The sequence below is a fragment of the Zootermopsis nevadensis genome, unplaced genomic scaffold (genome assembly GCF_977971745.1).
Source record: "Zootermopsis nevadensis isolate Lab colony 2312 unplaced genomic scaffold, Znev_1.0 Znev_ptg000008l, whole genome shotgun sequence".
In the NCBI taxonomy this organism is placed as follows: Eukaryota; Metazoa; Arthropoda; class Insecta; order Blattodea; family Termopsidae; genus Zootermopsis; species Zootermopsis nevadensis.
In genome coordinates this window covers 13,985,805-14,005,098 of record NW_028259140.1, presented here as the reverse complement: position 1 = coordinate 14,005,098, position 19,294 = coordinate 13,985,805, and the positions used below count along the sequence as shown (strand labels likewise).

The 19,294-nt window shown below is 38.6% G+C and overlaps 1 protein-coding gene across 2 annotated transcripts in view; it reads left to right on the top strand.

Annotated features, from left to right (window-relative positions):
- Window positions 1–18,175, top strand: part of hoe1 (OCA2 melanosomal transmembrane protein hoepel1) — a 36,396-nt gene extending 18,221 nt beyond the window's left edge. For both annotated transcript variants that reach the window (XM_087345174.1, XM_022061483.2), the window contains 13 exons: window positions 738–844; window positions 1,943–2,102; window positions 2,864–2,935; window positions 5,067–5,198; window positions 6,973–7,088; window positions 9,232–9,370; window positions 10,487–10,622; window positions 12,754–12,898; window positions 14,127–14,175; window positions 15,077–15,310; window positions 15,825–16,077; window positions 16,567–16,660; window positions 17,594–18,175. In XM_087345174.1, coding sequence (XP_087201300.1) covers window positions 738–844; window positions 1,943–2,102; window positions 2,864–2,935; window positions 5,067–5,198; window positions 6,973–7,088; window positions 9,232–9,370; window positions 10,487–10,622; window positions 12,754–12,898; window positions 14,127–14,175; window positions 15,077–15,310; window positions 15,825–16,077; window positions 16,567–16,660; window positions 17,594–17,678 — 1,722 coding nt within the window. In that variant the 3' untranslated portion in view covers window positions 17,679–18,175. The remainder of the gene's footprint in view (window positions 1–737; window positions 845–1,942; window positions 2,103–2,863; window positions 2,936–5,066; window positions 5,199–6,972; window positions 7,089–9,231; window positions 9,371–10,486; window positions 10,623–12,753; window positions 12,899–14,126; window positions 14,176–15,076; window positions 15,311–15,824; window positions 16,078–16,566; window positions 16,661–17,593) is intronic.
- Window positions 18,176–19,294: the final 1,119 nt, after the last annotated feature.

Here is a 19,294-nt window from a genome sequence, read left to right as displayed (position 1 = left end):
GAAGCCACATCGAGCAACTAGGTCAATCCACATCAATACAATATATTTAGGAAAAATCAGTGGTAGTCAATACCACCAAATTTTGAACAACTTCGTTTGAAAAAAGTACAATACCTTCAGAGTCTGCATGTGTATTTTGAGAGCTTTCTGTGAATTAGCTATGAAGACACGCTTGTGTCTTTTGATAACAATTCGTTTAACAGGAAAAGCCACTACACAATTTGTCCCAAGGTTTAGCTGCTTCTACAACTCCTACAGTCAAATTGTAGATCTATAAGGGTATTTCCAGGGTATATTTGCCTTACTGATATTGGTAGCCAATTAAATCAGAACGTACCACAAAATTTCATGATCTTTGTGAGATAGCCAAAAATTTAGATATCAGTATTGACAGGCGCAAGATAGAAATTCTGTGCATATTGCCATCTAATCGAGGACTATTAGCAGTAGTAATAATGAAATTCCATATTTAGGCATTCCTCACGTAATCCAGGGAATGTAAGATGCAATTTCTTTGTATTTTCATAGTACCTCATTTAGTTTGGTCTGACAGCTGACATGCACTTATTTACACCAACGATGTATTAGCATATGGTACATGGAATTTCACTCTAATAATCTCCTCTAAAATAATCCCATCTCTTAAAAACCCAGTCTCTTAAAAAGAGTCTAATATTTCATTATATGATATTGACAGTTCATTTGCTACATGCCCTAACGAGGATTATTTTCTGCAGAACGTCAGTGAGATCTGGGAGATACCAATTGTTTCCAAAGAGCTGTTAGATGATGTGCCGGATGTCGTCAACAAAAAAGTGTTCAGTATGAAGGACTTCGACGTCAGGTAAGTGCACCATTTAACCCGAAGTACACCATGCTTTATTCAAACGTTCCGAATACGAGGAATATGCGATCTTCTCAGCTGTAATTAACACTCACAGAGCCTAGTGATAAAGCGTCTTAAAATATCACGATGGAACCTAACCATAACCACAGATTTAATATGTGTATTTAGTGTGTTAAATTATACAGATATCAACTGAGCTAACCTGAAATGTTAATCTCCTTCTTTTCAAGGTTAGTCTACAAGCATTTTCGTTCAAATACGAGGTTTATGCGTTTCAAACTATACTCCCATGAATTTATTTTGCCTCATATATAAATATTCGTAGGTATTTCAATATAATTTGGCACTTCTTTAAACTCTATTTCCGCATATGATACTGTTCCTACGAGTTTCTGCGATGTGTAGACTCGTCTTAGTTGCCAAAGTTTCAGAGAAACGTACTTTCCCTAAGTTCAGCTCCGGAATACAGCCATAAGAACCTCGAATCACTTTAAAATTTAATTTGTTTCCTTTTCCTCGATTTTCACGAAATAAAACAAGTGTGACATTTGCTCATATTAATTGATTTTAACTTTGTCCTCTCCCAAGACCCCCTCCTCCCCGGCCCACACCTGCTAGGATAGGAAATTCTCTGATGGTCAGGACCCTCGTTTGTGATTGGACCACTCCCTCAGCCATCTCGTTTTCTAACCCCACATAAAAGCCTCATATTCCCATCATATTATTTCAGCCCTGCAGATGGAATCAGTAGCTTCCTCCGAAACATTGGCATCTACCAACGTGTTTATACGATTTCAAAAGCCAGAAGAACGTAAACTCGTGTTTATTCACTTATTCAAATGATATTCTACGTTCTGGGTAATTACAATATAATTTCTAAAAATCTTACCCTCATTATTTTTGTGAATTTAATTTTACTAATCCCTGGGGCAAGTTCTTCAGTACACAAGTATATCCAACGAACGTAAAGTAGCAAATTGTACTACTTGCAGTGTTGATTGATTTCTGAGCATTTGACGGATGAACCGATATGTGGACATGAAACATTTGTACAGAACTGTTCCTTCAGACTAACGACGTTCCCCTGTGCTACAGGCTAGTACCTCGGAGCATAATGCGCATACAGATGAAGACCAACATGGAGGCCAGTTTCCCAACTGCCGTTTACTGTGATCTGTCACCCATTGACACTGACAGCGGCATCGTGTACGCCGCCATTGTGCTCCTGGGACTCTACGTCCTAATTATTCTGGAGGTAAGCTACGTTGAAGCCCATCCCAGAATGCAGATAGTTTCCACGTGAGCTCATTGTTTATTTTTATTTTATTTTTTCCCCAAATGTACGTCTCCCATGGAAATAGATTTGTTGAATGCAATGTGTCGGTGATTATTCGAACTATTCTGGTACAATCTCTCAGTTGTTAATCAGTTGCTTGGACATTCTAATCAATTATTGCATTTCAATTGATCTATGTGCATTAGGCAGTAAATGTATCAGTAATACAAATTATGATGATAAATATGCAAGTAGGCTACATGGAAATAATAATAATCATCATCATCATTTTAGGATCTTCATATTTCATTCGAAAGACGCTGTCGTGAAATATATAGTCATCTCTAACAATAAAACTATATAATACATGTAAAACGTATTAAAAACAAAATGGATTTCGGAAATAGCTGCTTCACTATGTTCCTCAGGGGAAAGTCTGTCTCAGGTACATAGAAGTAAATAACCTATAAAGTGGTGAATAGATGGAATAATAATATCAGCAAATGGAATGTTTATTCTATTATTAACATTCTTAAGGATGAAATCCTTTTTAAATTTTCTGTACGTCAAAGATTACGCTTTCCAATCTTCTTCACAAAAAGTTTTATTCTGTGATTTTTTCCGAAACTGAAGACTGCGTTTTTGTTGTTCTGTTCCCGTGAAAGTGTTTCAAATGACGTGGCAGGTGACGGGCGCAGTAGCTTAGAGCACCGAACAGTGTGAGACTGCTTTTGTTTCAGATCGTGCACAGGACATTGGCCGCAATGCTAGCGTCCACCATGTCTGTGGCGATCCTGGCGGCCTTGAACGAGGTGAGATAACAACTTCCCATTTCCGGCGGAAAATTTCCGTGATATCTAGAACACCGTTTCCCAAACTGTGTTCCGGTACCTCGCGCTTTCCCGCGATGGCACGAAGGAACTCACGACAAAACTTCTAATACTACGATTACCCATCTCAAATGCTAAAATATTTTGTAACATTAAATTCCTACGAGAGAGTTCAAATTAACGTTACACCTAAATTAACATGAAACGGATCCATCACAAAATTTAGGATTTAAAATATATTTATACGCCTCGTCTTTCTGAGGGACTAGCCAGTCAAACACGACTGGTGACAATTCGCTAGCCATCCAGAAGGAAATCTCTACTTCTTAGCGTAGGGCTTGAACAGTCTGTTCCGAAATACTACTTGGGGGGGGGGGGGGTGTACAAAAGCAAGTTTATGTACAATGGCTATACACGGATCATCTTTTAATGATATCAGAATGAACTACAACCATTGATTTGACACTACGTTCTCTGCAGAGAAAGAAAACTTAACTTAGAGTGTAATTTCTACTTCGGGAGAAGTAGTAACGAATTTCGATTGCTTCCTGTTCATAATCTGTTTAAAGGAGAGAGCACTTCTGAAAAAAAATCATTCCGTTTGAGGAGGAACTCGTCATAAATGAGTGATATCGATAACTGTACGAAGAGGGAGATTACTAATTAGTCAATAGTAATAAAATTATCTCTACAGCTCGAAAATAATAGATCACAATGGCTAACGAAAAATTGTCCGCGAGAGTTTGGAAGCTTGAAGGTATGATTCCAATCTGCTGCCGCTGAGAGTGATTGGTACTGTCGGCCTGAGAAGGAAACAGCTAGATGACGATATGAGGCAATCAGGACGCGAGGGCTGAAAAGTGTTACGAGTGGAAGGACATCGCCAACCACTCTGCTGTTTATGAAAGCTACTGGATCCAAGTGGAACTCTGAGTGGCGTACCAGAGCTCAACTGGGACTCGGCCAATGTCAAGGCCAGACAGCTCAAATTAACCTTCGACGCAATATATTAAAGGAAGTACTGCAATGGCTTTTTAGATCGTCTTCCGGAGGATATCTCGTTATCAACAAAACAAATTACTTGGGAAGCAAAGTGTTACAAGAAGATGTATAATTTCAGTAACTGAAAATAAACTGCAACGAAGTTTAAAAATGTATTTTTCACATCGGTTTAAAGAAATTCAAATTCATAAGGCTAGAGTTGTCCCTGTGGTAGTGTGGTGGACTGTGGTCGAATCTTCCACCATGTTGCTGTTCAAAGAATCGTGGAAACAGGGGTTACAAAATTTGTTTGACGAATGTTGTTGGGGTGAAGAGAAGGCATGAAGATCATTTTATCAATTCGATTTGGGTTCTGTACACAGAGGAATGTGTCCTCCTAACGCCGGATTTTTGCGACCCACAACTATATCTTCAATAGCGCTCCCCTGCTAGAATATTTATTCTTATGACTTTGTCTGTCCCCTTCCCCATTTCCAACTTTTTATTTCGCGCATTTACGTCTGTAATTTTTTGTTTAATTCTATGTCATTACAACAATTTATTATTCACGAATAAAATAGATTTAAGGATATCGTATAGGCTGTTCGTTTCATGCAATACCGGTACATGATTGTTCACATGAGGCGGAATAATTTATGATTTTATAACATATCACTTGGGTCTATTTTTTACACCATTTCATTTGACTATGCAAATTAACGCTTGTTTTACACGAGGTAATGTTGAAGATTCGGGGTTTATCCACACGGGGGCCTTTACAATGAAGGGATGACATATATTAAAGTAATTTTGGATTTCCTCATATATTTATATAGAAGACTCTGCCATCTTCACAGTATTGATAAAATGTTAAATCATACAGTGAAAGTAATGGAAATATTTTAACAGTGATTATTCACTGAGTGCTCTTAAGTTAGGTCTACCTATTAACAGGAGTTTGTAGATTTAATTTCTATAGGATATGTCCGTGGAGTTTCTTCACAGAAAAAGTAAGGTTTTGTGTGTGCAAAACAGACAGACAACCGCCCAAAATCTCGTTTCGCGCGCCGCGAAAATGTTGAGGCACTGTTGTATGATCACAAAACTGTGTGACAGTGAAGACGCATTACAGAGGCCGACGACGGCGGAACTGATCTCGTGGATCGACGTAGAGACTTTGCTTCTGCTGTTCTCCATGATGATGATGGTGGCTATCCTTTCAGAGACCGGCATCTTCGACTACATGGCTGTCTACGCTTATAAGGTAAGGACAATATATAGGATGGCTGTCTTCTGGGTTCTAGCGAAGTCTAACCTTGTAGAAGTTTATGTGACAGCCTGTTCTGAGTTCAATTCCCGACAGGCTACCTGAGATGGATACGAACTGGACTTTAGATTGTAAATCCGGTTGTAGGTTATGCAGGCTGGCGATTGGGGACTTGTTTTTGACATTGGTCAGAAAAGAAAATAGCTTGTGGGAAGTAACTGATTTCTTTTTGAGGCCCGGTTCTCTCGCGTCGGCAAGTATCAAGGGGACTTCGGATTCTGCCAAGGTCTGGAGCAGACGTGTAGCTCGTGTGTTACAAATAGTAAAGTTTCGACGTTGTAAGATGGTTGCATCGTTCCACACGCAAGTTCCTATCACACGTATATTACTTAAGTAATAGATCTCGTGCGTCTACCACAACAACAACAACAACAACAACAAGCATCCTATAACAAACTGTGCCGAACCCACCTCAGCTAGTCGGGATGCAAGTGCAAATAGATGTGGGCGGTTACATTTATTAACGTTTCGGAGGTCCTTGGTGCCTCCATCGCCCTGATGATGGAGGCAGTAAGGACCTATGAAACGTTGGTAAACTTCTACTAGACTAGACGGCGCTACAAACCAGAAGACAGCCATCTTCGGATTCAGATCCTACTTGGAATCTTACTTCATCGATTTATTTTGCACGCCGTTGCATAAACGATGTCGTAAGGATCGAGAAAATTCACTTCAGTGTTTTCGCGAAGTGAACTGACGCTGATATGGCCGCGGCCATATTAGATGCGGATTCAAGTGACTGATGCTTGCATGAATTCGTACAGATTTTGTCGTAAGAGATCATAAAACCCGAGTATTCACAATGAATACGACTGCGTGCATTTCGTTTTTATGAGTGACTTCTGCCTTCTGGAAAAGAGTGTTATTAAGTCTTTGCATCTCCTTCTGGATTTCTGAATTTTTCGTGGAGAAAGGAACTATTATTGAACACAGGCACGTATATCCGGATCTCCTAAAATAACCCATTTTTTTTAAAATATTTCCAAATTAAGTATGGGACTTGGATAATAATTGGGATAAAATTACTGCACTTTTAAAAAAGATAAGATTTTTTCATTTTATGCACAATTTTTTTAATGTCTTATTTATCATCAGGATTGTTAGTGTTTGCCCTTTTGGTATTGAATTAAAATATCGCAATCCAACAAATCTGATAAAAGACAAACTCATTTGAAACATTCTCTTGGTCCTACGGATTCTTGAGGTATCATCAGGCAGTCCGACCAATCTCATTATGTTTCATGATGGCACGACCAGTAGTACAGGACGTAAAATAAAAAAAACGTTACAGAAAATTTCTTAATTACTGTTGTCTTCGTTACAAAAGATTACGGTAAGAAACAAGGCGGATTATATGGGTGGAGGATGTAGCACATAGCACGCATGAAATAAGGAAACCTTAAAGAATAGAACCCCTTTAAAGACCAAGATATAAATTGGAGGATAATATTAAAATGTAAGTAAAGAATTTTGATGTGAGGACGCGGACCGAACTTTTATGGCTTAGGTTACGGACCAATAATGGGCTGTGTTAATATCAATAGTGAATCTATGATAATCCCAAAAGTTGAAAAGAATTTTGTGTAACTGAGCGATATTATTTCATTCAGTTTGAGGTAAAAGATTTTAGAATACGTTATTGCTGAATGTAATCAGATACGAAATGCAGTAAATCAATTATGATTATGAAGCTCTGTGATGTAATTTTCAGATAACAAACGGAAGGGTGTGGCCTCTGGTGAACACGCTGTGTCTGATCACGACTTTCTTGTCCATGCTGCTCGACAACGTCACAATTGTCTTGTTGATGACTCCAGTTACCATCAGGTACTGTCAACATACCAGTGTTTTAATCCACTATCTTGGCTGTAGTACTTCAAGATTTCTCTTGGTTACACCGTATGAAAACTTGGACTGTCTTAGCTTATCAACACAACTGTGTATAAAGGAACAAAGATTCCATCACAATATATTTATATTACTAACGAGCTAGAGTTAAATTCTGGGCGACATGATTCATTCACTGAAGAACATCCCCACGCCGTCGTGGATACATTCTTTTCTTAACCAGAGTAAAACGTTAGCCTGCGGGGTCCGCAGGGATGGTATGACGTCACATTATGATTTCCTTCGTGATACATACGACTGAACCACCCAATAGTTTAATATGGTCATTTGAAGGTGTCATTGTACATCATTACCATAAAAACACCAGAGACTTCTTCAGAGGTAGAATATTATAATCCTGTTCAATGCTGGAAGAACATTGTTGAGTGAGACAGGAACCACGTTAAAGAATAAATGTCTTCAGTAGTATCTTTTTTCATTGTACAGGGAGCCCTCGATTTGCGCCGATTCAGAATAACGCCCGATTTTGAAACCAGGAAGTCAAAAAGTGAAAAAATATATTTTACTATTATTTATAACGTTTTACAATGTTTCTCGTACTGCTTCTTATACTAAATCGTAATTCTTACATCGCTGATTTTGAATAAAAATTATAAATACAGTGATCTCTGCAATTACGTAAATTTCATTAACGCGAATTTGCTCCAATGAGATCGATGAATCGGTAAAAGCTGTTTGTGAAATGCAAACTTTTGCATATGCGAGTTTGCTCTTATGCTACAGCGAATAGGAGCCTTATGGCATCAACTCATAACATTATTTATTTTTAGTGTACACTAAGAGCTTAAAATATGAACGAATTATTTCGTAACCAAAATTCAGCGGCCATTTCTCACCCATCTCTCCTGATTCACTGCTAGATGGCTCTGACAGTCAAATCAGGATGAGTAGAAATTGTGCAGAGTCACTCACTACTCACAAACGTACAAATCAAATACCAGGAAACCTCCGAAAGGAGGCGGCCAAGACCCTCTTCAGATTGTAGATCCGAGAAAGAAGAAGAAGAGCTTAAGATGAAGCGTACTTGTAAACGTACAGTTTACGTCATAATTCTAGTCCGCCATTTCATTATTTTTCTTCGTACGTGGCTTTTGTCCGCTTTTCATTAATTGTAATCAGTTTTGCTGCGTATCTATTACGGAAAGAAATGTCTGTCGGAATAAAGTAAGAATTAATGAATCATACTTTTCCGAGACCTGAGGCCAGGATCAGCCGCAAGACGAAGGTGAAGACAAAGTCTGCATTCGATGGCAGCAAAGTGATTTCCGTTTCAGAACAGAATTGAGGCAAAGGTCAGACACGCGAGCCCCGATATCCGCACTTGGACATTTTCTAACTTAAGTTGCGCGCTTTTTTCAAGTGCCTAAACACCTCTCAAGATATCCCAGAACAACTCAAGGGTAAATGGACATCAGAATGTGTAGACTGTGATATTCTAAAAATAATGTAAACTTTTCTTCTGTAAAGCACACGCAGTCCATCGACGTTTGTTAACGAGCAAAAAGCAGTATTATCATCAACATTGCCACTCTGTTATCTGTGCTACATCGACGAGGGAACCAAGCGTTTATTTTAATTTTCTGTAATATATTTTTTCTTATATTACACTGCTTATATAAACCATTAATTACGAAGTTAATCAAAATAAATACGTTTGTTCATTACGCGTTTTTGAGAGCAAATTTGTTTGCTTACATTCATATTCGGACACGTAACATTTAAGTCAGAATGCTAATGAACATCAAATTACGAAAAATTAAAAGAAATATCTACTTCCTAGTCACTGAAGTACTAATAATGCACTGGTAATGTGGTTTTAACTTATATATTCAGGTCGCTATTAATTTACAAGTACTGTGGTGATTACTTTATACAGAATTGCAATACTTTTCAATCAGAAACAAAATATCCGCTCATAATAATGGCTAATCTTCCCCATTAAGTAGTCTCACATTACCTTATTGCTGATAGTTGTTTTTTATCCAAGTAAAACCAGTACATAGTAAAAATATGACCAGTGCCGCAAATAATAAGTTAATTTGTGTCTATGTTCTTGGGGTAGGTTGTGTGAAGTAGTGGAACTGAACCCGGTACCTGTCCTGATGGCCATAGTCATCTACTCCAATATCGGCGGCAGCATCACCCCTGTGGGGGATCCTCCCAACGTCATCATCGCCTCCAACCAGGACGTGATTGACTCTGTAAGTGTACAAACTCTTGGATTCCGGACACAATTGAGCAGGGAACTACTTTTTTAATCACACTCTCAACCACTTCACGTTACTTAACAGAAACTTGTGTATTTGAAACAAATTGTAATATTATTGAAGTACCACGCAGAGGTAATCTCAGGGAGTAGAGGGATAACACGTTTATTACACTTATAATCGAACACTATTTCTCGGGAAAACAAAGGAAGTGTCTGGGTTTGTAACACCAAAAAATATTCTTCCCCTACTCATGAATAGAATGTTTAGGACCTGTAGAATAATCCGTCAATGTAAATCTAATTAATAAAATCATTTTCTTATGTGTTCAAGTGACGAAATATCTACGTACATTGAATGTTTCATCAACATAACATGGTCATTCTCCAGAAAGTTGCTTTTAAGAATTCTTGTGTATAGACTACCACTTCAAAAATATCACAAATACCACAATAGCATCACCATAAGTAATTGTTTTATTTCTTTTAGAGATAATTGTTACTAAACAATGTTACGACTACCTTAGGTAATTGTTGCACAAACAAATCAGAGGTAAGTGTTGCGTAACAGTATGTCCCAGGAATAAATTAGGCCCCCCCCCCCATAGCTGGGCAGGTTTTTCACCACTGTCCCATTATTGCTGAAGAATGAGACAAACGCCTTCGGACTTATAAGATCCGAAAACTCTGTGAGATTATTACCAAGTCTTCGTGATGTTCATAATCCACACAAAAATTATGCTATTTAAGTATTTCCCGCAACGAATAAACGAGATGTTATTACAAAAGATAAGAAATAGTTTTTGATTTAAAAAATAGTAAGAAATTACATTCTAACCAATATTTTTAGATTACTCACATAAAAGTAAACAAAAATAAAAACATATTTAATGATTATAAAATTATCATCAGTAGGCTTGTTGCCCAATAAAAAATATTATTTCGACTTTATCCGGTGACACTTCATCCTTATTCGACGTCTCCTGGCCTTAAAAAAACATGCATTGAGCTTAGTTGGTAGTCGTAATGAAACCTGGAACTTGAGATAGTTCCCACGGTTAAGAATCACAGGGGAGTGAGAAAATGTTGACACCGCTTTCAACTGTTTCAGGGAGTGGACTTCAGCGTGTACACTCTGCACATGGGCGTGGGCATCTTGGCCGTCATGGCCATAACACACGTCTTCTTGCGGTTCATGTTTCGAAACATCAACACGCTCCGCTTTACGGAGCCACAAGACGTCAGAGGTACGTCCATGGAGAATTTTTCCCACTGAGGTCACTGCAGGGTTAGTGGGTTTATAACTTACGTCAGTGGTATTTCCAAATATGAGGAGCAGAATTTTGTGGGGAAATGATTCAGTAACCTTGAATTTATTATAATACTCAGAATCTGAGAGTTCTGTTGTTCTAAAATTGTGCACTGCAGTATTGGTTCACGAATAAGAACCCGTTTTTGGTAATCTGATAAATGTGGTACATATCATAAAGTTTAGGTTTACGCCGAATTTATTACTGTCGGCAACCTTTGGAGTGATGAATACATTTTTGGGTGGTTATAAGCCGAGATAATTAATCTGGTTCAGGTACAGGCAATGACTGCGGTTCAAGTGTAGAAACGGTATATAAAAAGCCATGTAAAGTTTCTTGGTTTTACAAATATTGAAGTTGATGGAGAAGGGAGACCACAGTGTTTAATTTATATAGAAATCTCAGCTGCAGACAGAATTAAGCCGAATAAATTAGAGACATCTTAGAATATTGCACGATGAATATGATGGGGAAATACCTGAGTTTAACAATAAAACAAGCATTTTCAGAAAAAAACAAATGAAGGAATGAACAAAAGTGAAAGAAGACGTTATCAACTATTTTAAGTACCAACATCAACAAGGTAAACTGATACTAATAATAATATTCATTCAAGTTATAATACTCATTCGATATATTACGATTACGAAAACTGACTTTATGATCGATTTTAAGACGAAGATTTGCAAGGGTGGGGCTGGACGTAGAAAGTTGACTGACCAATAACAGTTGGCCTCTGAACAGCGACGTAAAGAACTAAAACATCAGACCCATCCAACTGAAGACCAAAAAAACTGAAAAACGAAGTATTAAATATCAACAGAAATTGATATACGAAAGGAGATCTGAATGGAGCGCTTTGCGCGAGTATTTTAAAAAGTAATGAACTCTATTCCTGACAAGTGTTACGGAGTAATTAAGACACATGGAGGCCTCACAGATAAGTTATGAAAAGAGTTCAGGGTGAATAATATCTTGTTGATGTGATTTTTTATAATTCTCTAAAAGCAAAAATGAGAGTTTTGTTGTTACTCCAGCTCAAAAAGTTCTTTTAGGACGTTTACAAAATAAATTTATGTGATCAGAGGCAGTACTACTTATGTGACAAAAATAATGAAAGAAAAAACAGACATTATTATATTGTCAGTGGAATGTTTTATGAACTTTTCGTGGTGACCACTAAAACCGTCACCTTTGTTACGGTTCTCGGCAGAAAACCCAAAAGACTGAAGAAACGGATAATGGCAAAATTTTAAATCGAAGGAAACGAATTTATTCATATTTTCCTCGTAGTGCCATATTTGATGTTCCCTACGATATTACGTGATTATTAATTAAATGACAAGAACGTGATAATCAACTTTGTAAAGAGACGACGACAGGAGAGGAGGTTTTTGAATGCAAATTTAATTAGGACGTAGGACAAGAAATTACTGAGTGGAACAGACGAGATTCAGATGACGACAGTGACCACAGCTAAGCTTGCATGAACCACACGTTAGTAATTAACTCTGGAAGCCGAAACTAACCACACTTCTCTCTAACCATTTTCAAGAAGAGGTCAGTATTTAAGCAGACATTGTACCTTCAAGAATTTGTGGTTCAGTGTAAACGTGATATAATTTTTAGTCTTTCCAATGAGAAACTGATCAATCCACTCGGTTTCTCTGTTCTAATTTATTACTGGCCCATCTCTGAAGTACTTTCGCTTGCATTCAACACCATGTGATGAATCCCTTCACTACCAGAAATAATCCAGGCTCGACAGCTGAACCTCGTAAGGGTTGTAACTGCCCTCTTACCTTCGTAATACTCAGTAGCGTAACAACACGAGACAGTTAAAGGCCATCTTAATCACGGCTTTATTAACGTCTGTTAAAATCTAATTAACAGCTTTACGGAATGTTTGACGCTATCTGTCATGGTGCAACAGTTTCGTGTTTCTGAATTGAAATATGGTTTTCGCCAGGCACTCCAGGCACATCACTAGTATACGGGCACTTTGTTAACATTTTGACTTCAACGGAACCTGTGTTAATTTTGTTAATGGTTCAGCACAATGTTTCAGAGTTACGTCAAGAGATAGCAGTCTGGCAGAGGGCAGCAGCGTCACTGTCATCCTACTCCAAAGACGAGGATACAGTTCGAGCCTCGCTTTTGAAGAAAGTTCGTTGTCTTGTGCACGAACTGAAGCGAAAACTTGTGACTGGCAGGTGCATTGAACATTTCTTTATAGAATCTCTTCTTAAATTGTCATCGCATATTAAAATCACAATAGTAATATATGATTTGAAGCTGCGATTAATTCAGTAAAATCCTCTCAAGCCATCAGCCGAGTTAAATGATCACGCGTCTGATTGCCCGATTAGGTTTTATTGCATAACAGTGAAGGTATTTAATAAGATATGGCACACACATTATTCTAATTCGTTTCTGTAACTCTAGAAAGTGGGGAAACTCACCCTCCTAGGCGCCACACACTAGTCTCGTCTTCCACATTGAGCCAGCCCACTCCTGTGTTGAGTTTAAATGTTTAGCAAACTGTAAGATGGTTGTCTTCTGAGTTGTTGTGCCGTGTAGTCTGATAGAAGTTTACCACCGTTTCAGAGGTCTTTGCTGCCATCGATTTAAAACACTTAATTTTATAAAATGTTTTGCGTAAGTCACAGATACAATTTGTTCAAACTTGAGGTTAAGATTCTATATCTCGATTGTGCCGATCGATTACAAAACGTGTATCAGCTGATTTGCATCCCAACATAGAAAGGCTTTTGTTCGTGCAAACTGTTCACTTGTTCTTCGTAAAAGTCCAAAATCTATAATTTTTTACTTTGTAAATAGTTTCCATAGGTTTGCAAGACAGCACAACTGTTTTTTCTATTATTTCACATCATACTTGTTACAAACGAGAATCTAAGAGACATCTGTTGACAAAAATTGAGAGTTGTTTGATCCACGTGGACAACGTTTGAACTACTTGTAATAAGGTATCGTATGGAATGACATTTTCCACAGACCTGTGTCACTCATCAGTTTTTGATAAAAAATTTTGTCACTAATCAGACCTTATATTTTTCCGCGAGAAGAACTGCATTGATGATACCTCGACCTCTATATTCATTCTAATTCCAGGATACTCATAAAACAGTATCGAACAGTTTAATTTAGTCAAGTCAGAAATATTTTAACAATTTCTGGCATTAGCATATCTAGACAACCTTAACCACACTTTCTTGCTAGAAAGGTCTTTGACAAAACTTGTTAAATTAGGTCTCTTGAATATTAAAATCACTGCAGGAATATCTAAATACACATATTATCTTTTGCAGTCTGTATTGGATAACGTCTGAAATATTTATAATTAAAATCAGAGTTGTTAATTAATGTCAGTTGTGTTAGTACCAGTAATTTCATGGAACTGAATGTACTCGTTTCTTGTAGCGTGGCGGTCGATACATACAAGGCAAACTTGGAGGAGCTTCGTGCAAGGGTAAGTGAAGTCTAGAGAATTAAAATTTTTCTCTCGAGGCAACCTTAAGTTGCAGCCTGAAACAGATCCAGATTACAAAAGAATTATTCTAAAATTTCTACCAGCAATAATAAGAGCTATATAAGCAAAATACTGCCACGATGGTCTAGCGGTTAGAACGCTGGCCTTGTAATCCTGGGGTCTCGGGTTCGATTCCCGGCGGTGCCCGAATTTATAACTTGTGTTGGGCAAGGCCGTGGTCTAGGCAACACGGAGTTTTCCTCCGTGGCATCCCAGCAATTACTCCATTCACACACAGAAGAAGGCAATGGCAAACCACTTCTGGATCCTCTGCCAAGAACGTATATGAACAGGTCCCAGTCCGAGAAAAGGATGGAAGGATCCTGTTCATATGGACCTGTCGTCAGACAGAACACTAAATAAATAATAATAAATACATAAGCAAACTAGACTGTATAGTGGTTAGCACTCCTTCGTACTCTGAAGTCTGGGAGTGAAATTTCTTTTCTTGTAGTTTTGATACTTTAGAAAGCACTTTTTCAGACTGGCTGTGTCAAAATATCATACTGCACTGGTTTGTGGGATTTTAATGTACGTTCAGAATACACTGTTTACTTAATCGCTCATCACTCAATAAAAATGTCGTAATTTAGTGAGTTTTCTAAACTCACATATTTTAATTGGTGCCTGTTGGTTCAGGTCGGGTCTAGAGGTTAAATGTATTTCTTACCTCTGGATGCTGAAACATCGGTTTAAATTTTTTCGATGAAATAATTCAGACGTGTCAGCCTGTTAGGAAGGCACGGAGTTAATTATTTGTTAGGAAGGAAATTTAGTTGTACAGAAGCCGATAAAAAGGTTCGATGATTGAGGCTTTAATAAAATGCTCTGCTGGTTGCAGTACCCTATCCGCAACAAGGCGCTGCTGGCCAAGTCTGGGGTGTCCTTGGCCTTCGTGATCATATTGTTCTTTCTACACTCCGTACCCAATCTGAACCTGTCGTTGGGGTGGACAGCTCTGCACGGCGCACTGCTCCTGCTTCTCTTGGCGGATGACGAGGAAATGGAGGGTGTCCTGGCTCGCGTGGAGTGGGGGACGCTGTTGTTCTTCGCCTCGCTCTTCGTTCTCATGGAGGTGGGACGGCGTCAGAATATCTTTCTCTACCCAGAACGAAATTAAAGGGTAAACTTCACACCAGCCCTCATCGGTCATTCAGTACTTCGTTGCAATATTTTTCATCTGCAAAACCATTTTTCTGTCATATAACGAATGTCATTAAAGGTAGTTTTGTTTACCACAGTCTAAAGAAAATCCCCCAATCAAGGAACAAACTCCTTTTGATTATACAAATATAAATAAAACTTCAAAGGTATTCAATTTCCAACGTGGAAATAAATCTCAAATTAGGAACAGTAATCAGAGTTACCTTTCGCGTAGAGACCCTTCGAACTTACAAACATGGGCCATCGCCGTCTTGGGTCTTGAGCGTCAGGAAATTAATTTGTATAAAAATAATGTACCTGTTTAGGCTCTGCTGTTTTGGCTTAGCCGGGAAAAAAAGTTCGAAGGAAGAAAGAAAGCTGAGCGTTCATTTACTAGGAAGGGCGAAGGCTCATTCTTGTTGAGATTAGGTCTGTTGTTTTGGCAGGCCTTGTCACGTCTGGGACTGATCAGTTGGATCGGGCGACAGACAGAGGCCGTCGTTCTCGCAGTCAACGAGGAGTCTCGGCTGGCCGTGGCCATCTTGCTAATCCTGTGGGTCTCAGCGTTCGCCTCAGCCTTCGTCGACAATATCCCACTCACCACCATGATGATTCGAATTGTCACCAACCTGAATTTGGAGCTCGGTTTGCCACTGCAGCCCCTAGTATGGGCACTGGCCTTCGGAGCATGTCTTGGAGGTCAGTGTCAAATGGAAATAGAGGTTGTTTATAGTTTTACAGTTCGAGTTATGTTTCTCGGGTTTCATTATGAATTCAACTTATGTTGAATAAATATTTACAGACAAGCAAAAGTGTTTCGTCCTGTATTGTAGGGATTTGGGCGTAGGCTAACAACCCCTACAATAAAATTAGGGTGTAATTTTGGGGCACTACAATCGATTAGAGAAAGTGATGATAACGTAAAATTAAATATTTTATAATTCGGATATTTCATCTCATGGTACCTAAGGCGATAGTGTAAAAATAAAAATTGTCTGGTCATAAAATGATTATTTCCTTATTTTAAAATTACAAGTAGCTTTGTTGCATTGGCTACAGAGAGAAACTGTCGTGAGATATCTCTGACGTCACTGCGCTAATTAACAATTTGCCATTCCACGAAGTGTCATCACGAATTTCTTTAAGTAGGCTTATTTGTAGTGAGTCAAGGACGTTCTTGGTTTACAGGAAACGGCACTCTCATTGGCGCCTCCGCGAACGTGGTGTGTGCCGGAGTGGCTGAACAGCATGGGTACAGGTTCACGTTCATGCAGTTCTTCAAGTGAGTCTGGAGCTTTTGTCGTAACATCTCGTCACTCCCTTTAGACAATTAAAAATCGATAAGCGAAACATTGCAACAGAAGGAAATTGAAGAAGGCAGAATATGATTATCATAATTCCTACAACCTCCAAAAAAATTATGGACAAAATTAATGTTTAGCCGAGGTAGCTGTCAATATATTGACTGGCTACGGACTGATTGACCGGGGTTCGATCCCCGACGGGGGCAGAGGAATTTTCCTCTGGCCTCTGCTTCCAGACTGGCTCTGGGGCCCTCCCAGCCTTCTGTCCAGTAGGTACCGGGATCCTTTCCCGGGAGTAAAGCTCGGGCGGGACGTGATGTTGACCACTCAACCCTATCTAGTGTCGAGGTTAAGAATGAGTAGGAGCTGTACCTTCTCTCCCCTTAAGCGTCTATATGGCGTGTAGTGGTGTCTATGTAATGATTTGTATTCAATTATGATTCCTGGGGAGAAAGAAAAGATTCATCTCAGAGAACTTTTTGGAAACCTGAAATACTTTCACAAAATTTACCCGTAGAAGTAACCTTTTTTCAAATCTCTTTAGTATTTAGATATACGAATATCCCTCCTTAGAAACGGTTGCAAATTCAATAATTTTCTAATCTTCTCTAGTGCAGGCATTTGAAATCATGTATTCCATATATTCCAACCATATGCACACTAAGTGAAGAGATTTGAGGTTTTCACGGCGGTGAGTATGAAGATGGCTGTCGTGTAGTCTGGTAGAAGTTTACCGACGTTTCAGAGGTCCTTGCTGCCTCAATCATCAGGGCGACTGCCGGCGCAACAAGCCAGAAGACAGCCATCTCTTATTATGTAGTTTCCCCGTTTCGCCACAAGGTTTTCTATCATTTCTGCACAACATTAAGCTGTAATAATGAAACTAATTCAGGCGACATACTTCTTTGCAGGGTTGGTTTTCCCGTGATGTTGGTCAGCGTTGCTGTGACATCGGTATATCTTATGGTGTGTCATGTGTCACTTCAGTGGCACTAATAAAAGTTATTTTAGTGTAAAATTATGTACAGTATAGCTCTTGCTTATCAGTTCAATGTCATGTTTCCAAAAATGTAAATATTTAATTAGTTTAGTTTAATGGGTGTTTGTTCTAATGAGATTTCTTGTATAAGAAAATCCGGATGTTTATATAAATGCTAAGTTAATATAATACATATTATTATTGTTATCGTCGTCGTTGTCGTTGATATTAAATATAACTGAAAAAATTATTTCAATAGAAACATGATCATACAAACACACAGCAGTCAACAATAAGATAATATTTTAATTTGCTAAATGGGTTTCACAAACTATTTGGAGATCGTGATAATGTTTTACTGTACATTCATTGCACTGAATATTGTTTATTACAAGAAATTTTAAATAACAAATATATACGTCATGTTGCCATTCCTCCTGAAAAGTGTAATTGTGGATTTGTATCCATTTCGCTAGACTGCTATCTATTATAAAACCAGATTTAGGAAGCAGAATTACATATGTATGTGAATGCCTTATTCTCACGAGTAACTAACTACATGGCTTACGGAACCCGAAGGTTCATCACCGAATCAATCAAAGCCCTCCACCGGTCCCTGTCCTGGGCCAGCAAAATCCAATCGCCTTCAACTCCTATCTCCCATTGATCCCGCCTGAGATTATCCTCCCATCTACGTCTAGGTCTCCCCAGAGGCCTCTTCCCCTCAGGCTTCCCATCCAATACCCGGTGCACACCTTGTCTTATCCATTCGCGCCACATGCCCAGCCCATCTTATTCTTCTCGACTTAATCACCCTGACAATACGGGGGGAGGACTACAGATTTTTAAGCTCATCATTATGTAGTTTTTTCCATACCCCATCGTCTTCCCTCTTAGGCCCAAATATCCTCCTCAACACACTGTTCTCAAACACCTGCAATCTGTGTTCCTCCCTCTGAGTGAGAGACCATGTTTCGCACCCACACAAAACAACTTTAATTTTCAGGTTCTTAGAAATCAGACGGGAAGACAAAATATTCTGAGCCGAGGAGTATCAAGCATTTCCGGAATTTAGTCTCCTCCTAACTTCCTCATGAGTGTCATTTTCATTTGTTATTGTTGTTCCCAGATATTTGAACTTTGTGACATTTTCAAAGGATTTATTAGCCACCCTAATATGATTCTGCAGGCTTGTCTGCTGACAGGATACTAACATGTACTTAGTTTTTTCTGAATTTACTTCTAGCCCCACCAAGAATATTACAGGAACAGATGAAGAACGTGAAGAATCTGCCCTAGATTCAAATCTTAGCAAAGACATTTTCTGTAATTTTGGAAACTAATGATGGCAAAGGAACACAATTACTTGTTTCAGGGATGAGATTACAGGATGAAAGGCCAACCCCCCCCCCCCCCAAAAGTACCCGGTTTCGATTTCAAGTGAAAATGTTTTTCTGTATGTTGAGAATAAATTGCGATAGATCACAGGACAAATGTATCGAAGTTGATAAAACAATATTTCTAATGCCATTTTTCACTGATAATAGAGCTTAAGGCCAATTTTTGAAGGAAAGAGGCACTGATTTAAGACAGGACCTTTTGTCTCGCATGTTCCTTATCAAAAGTTGGACAT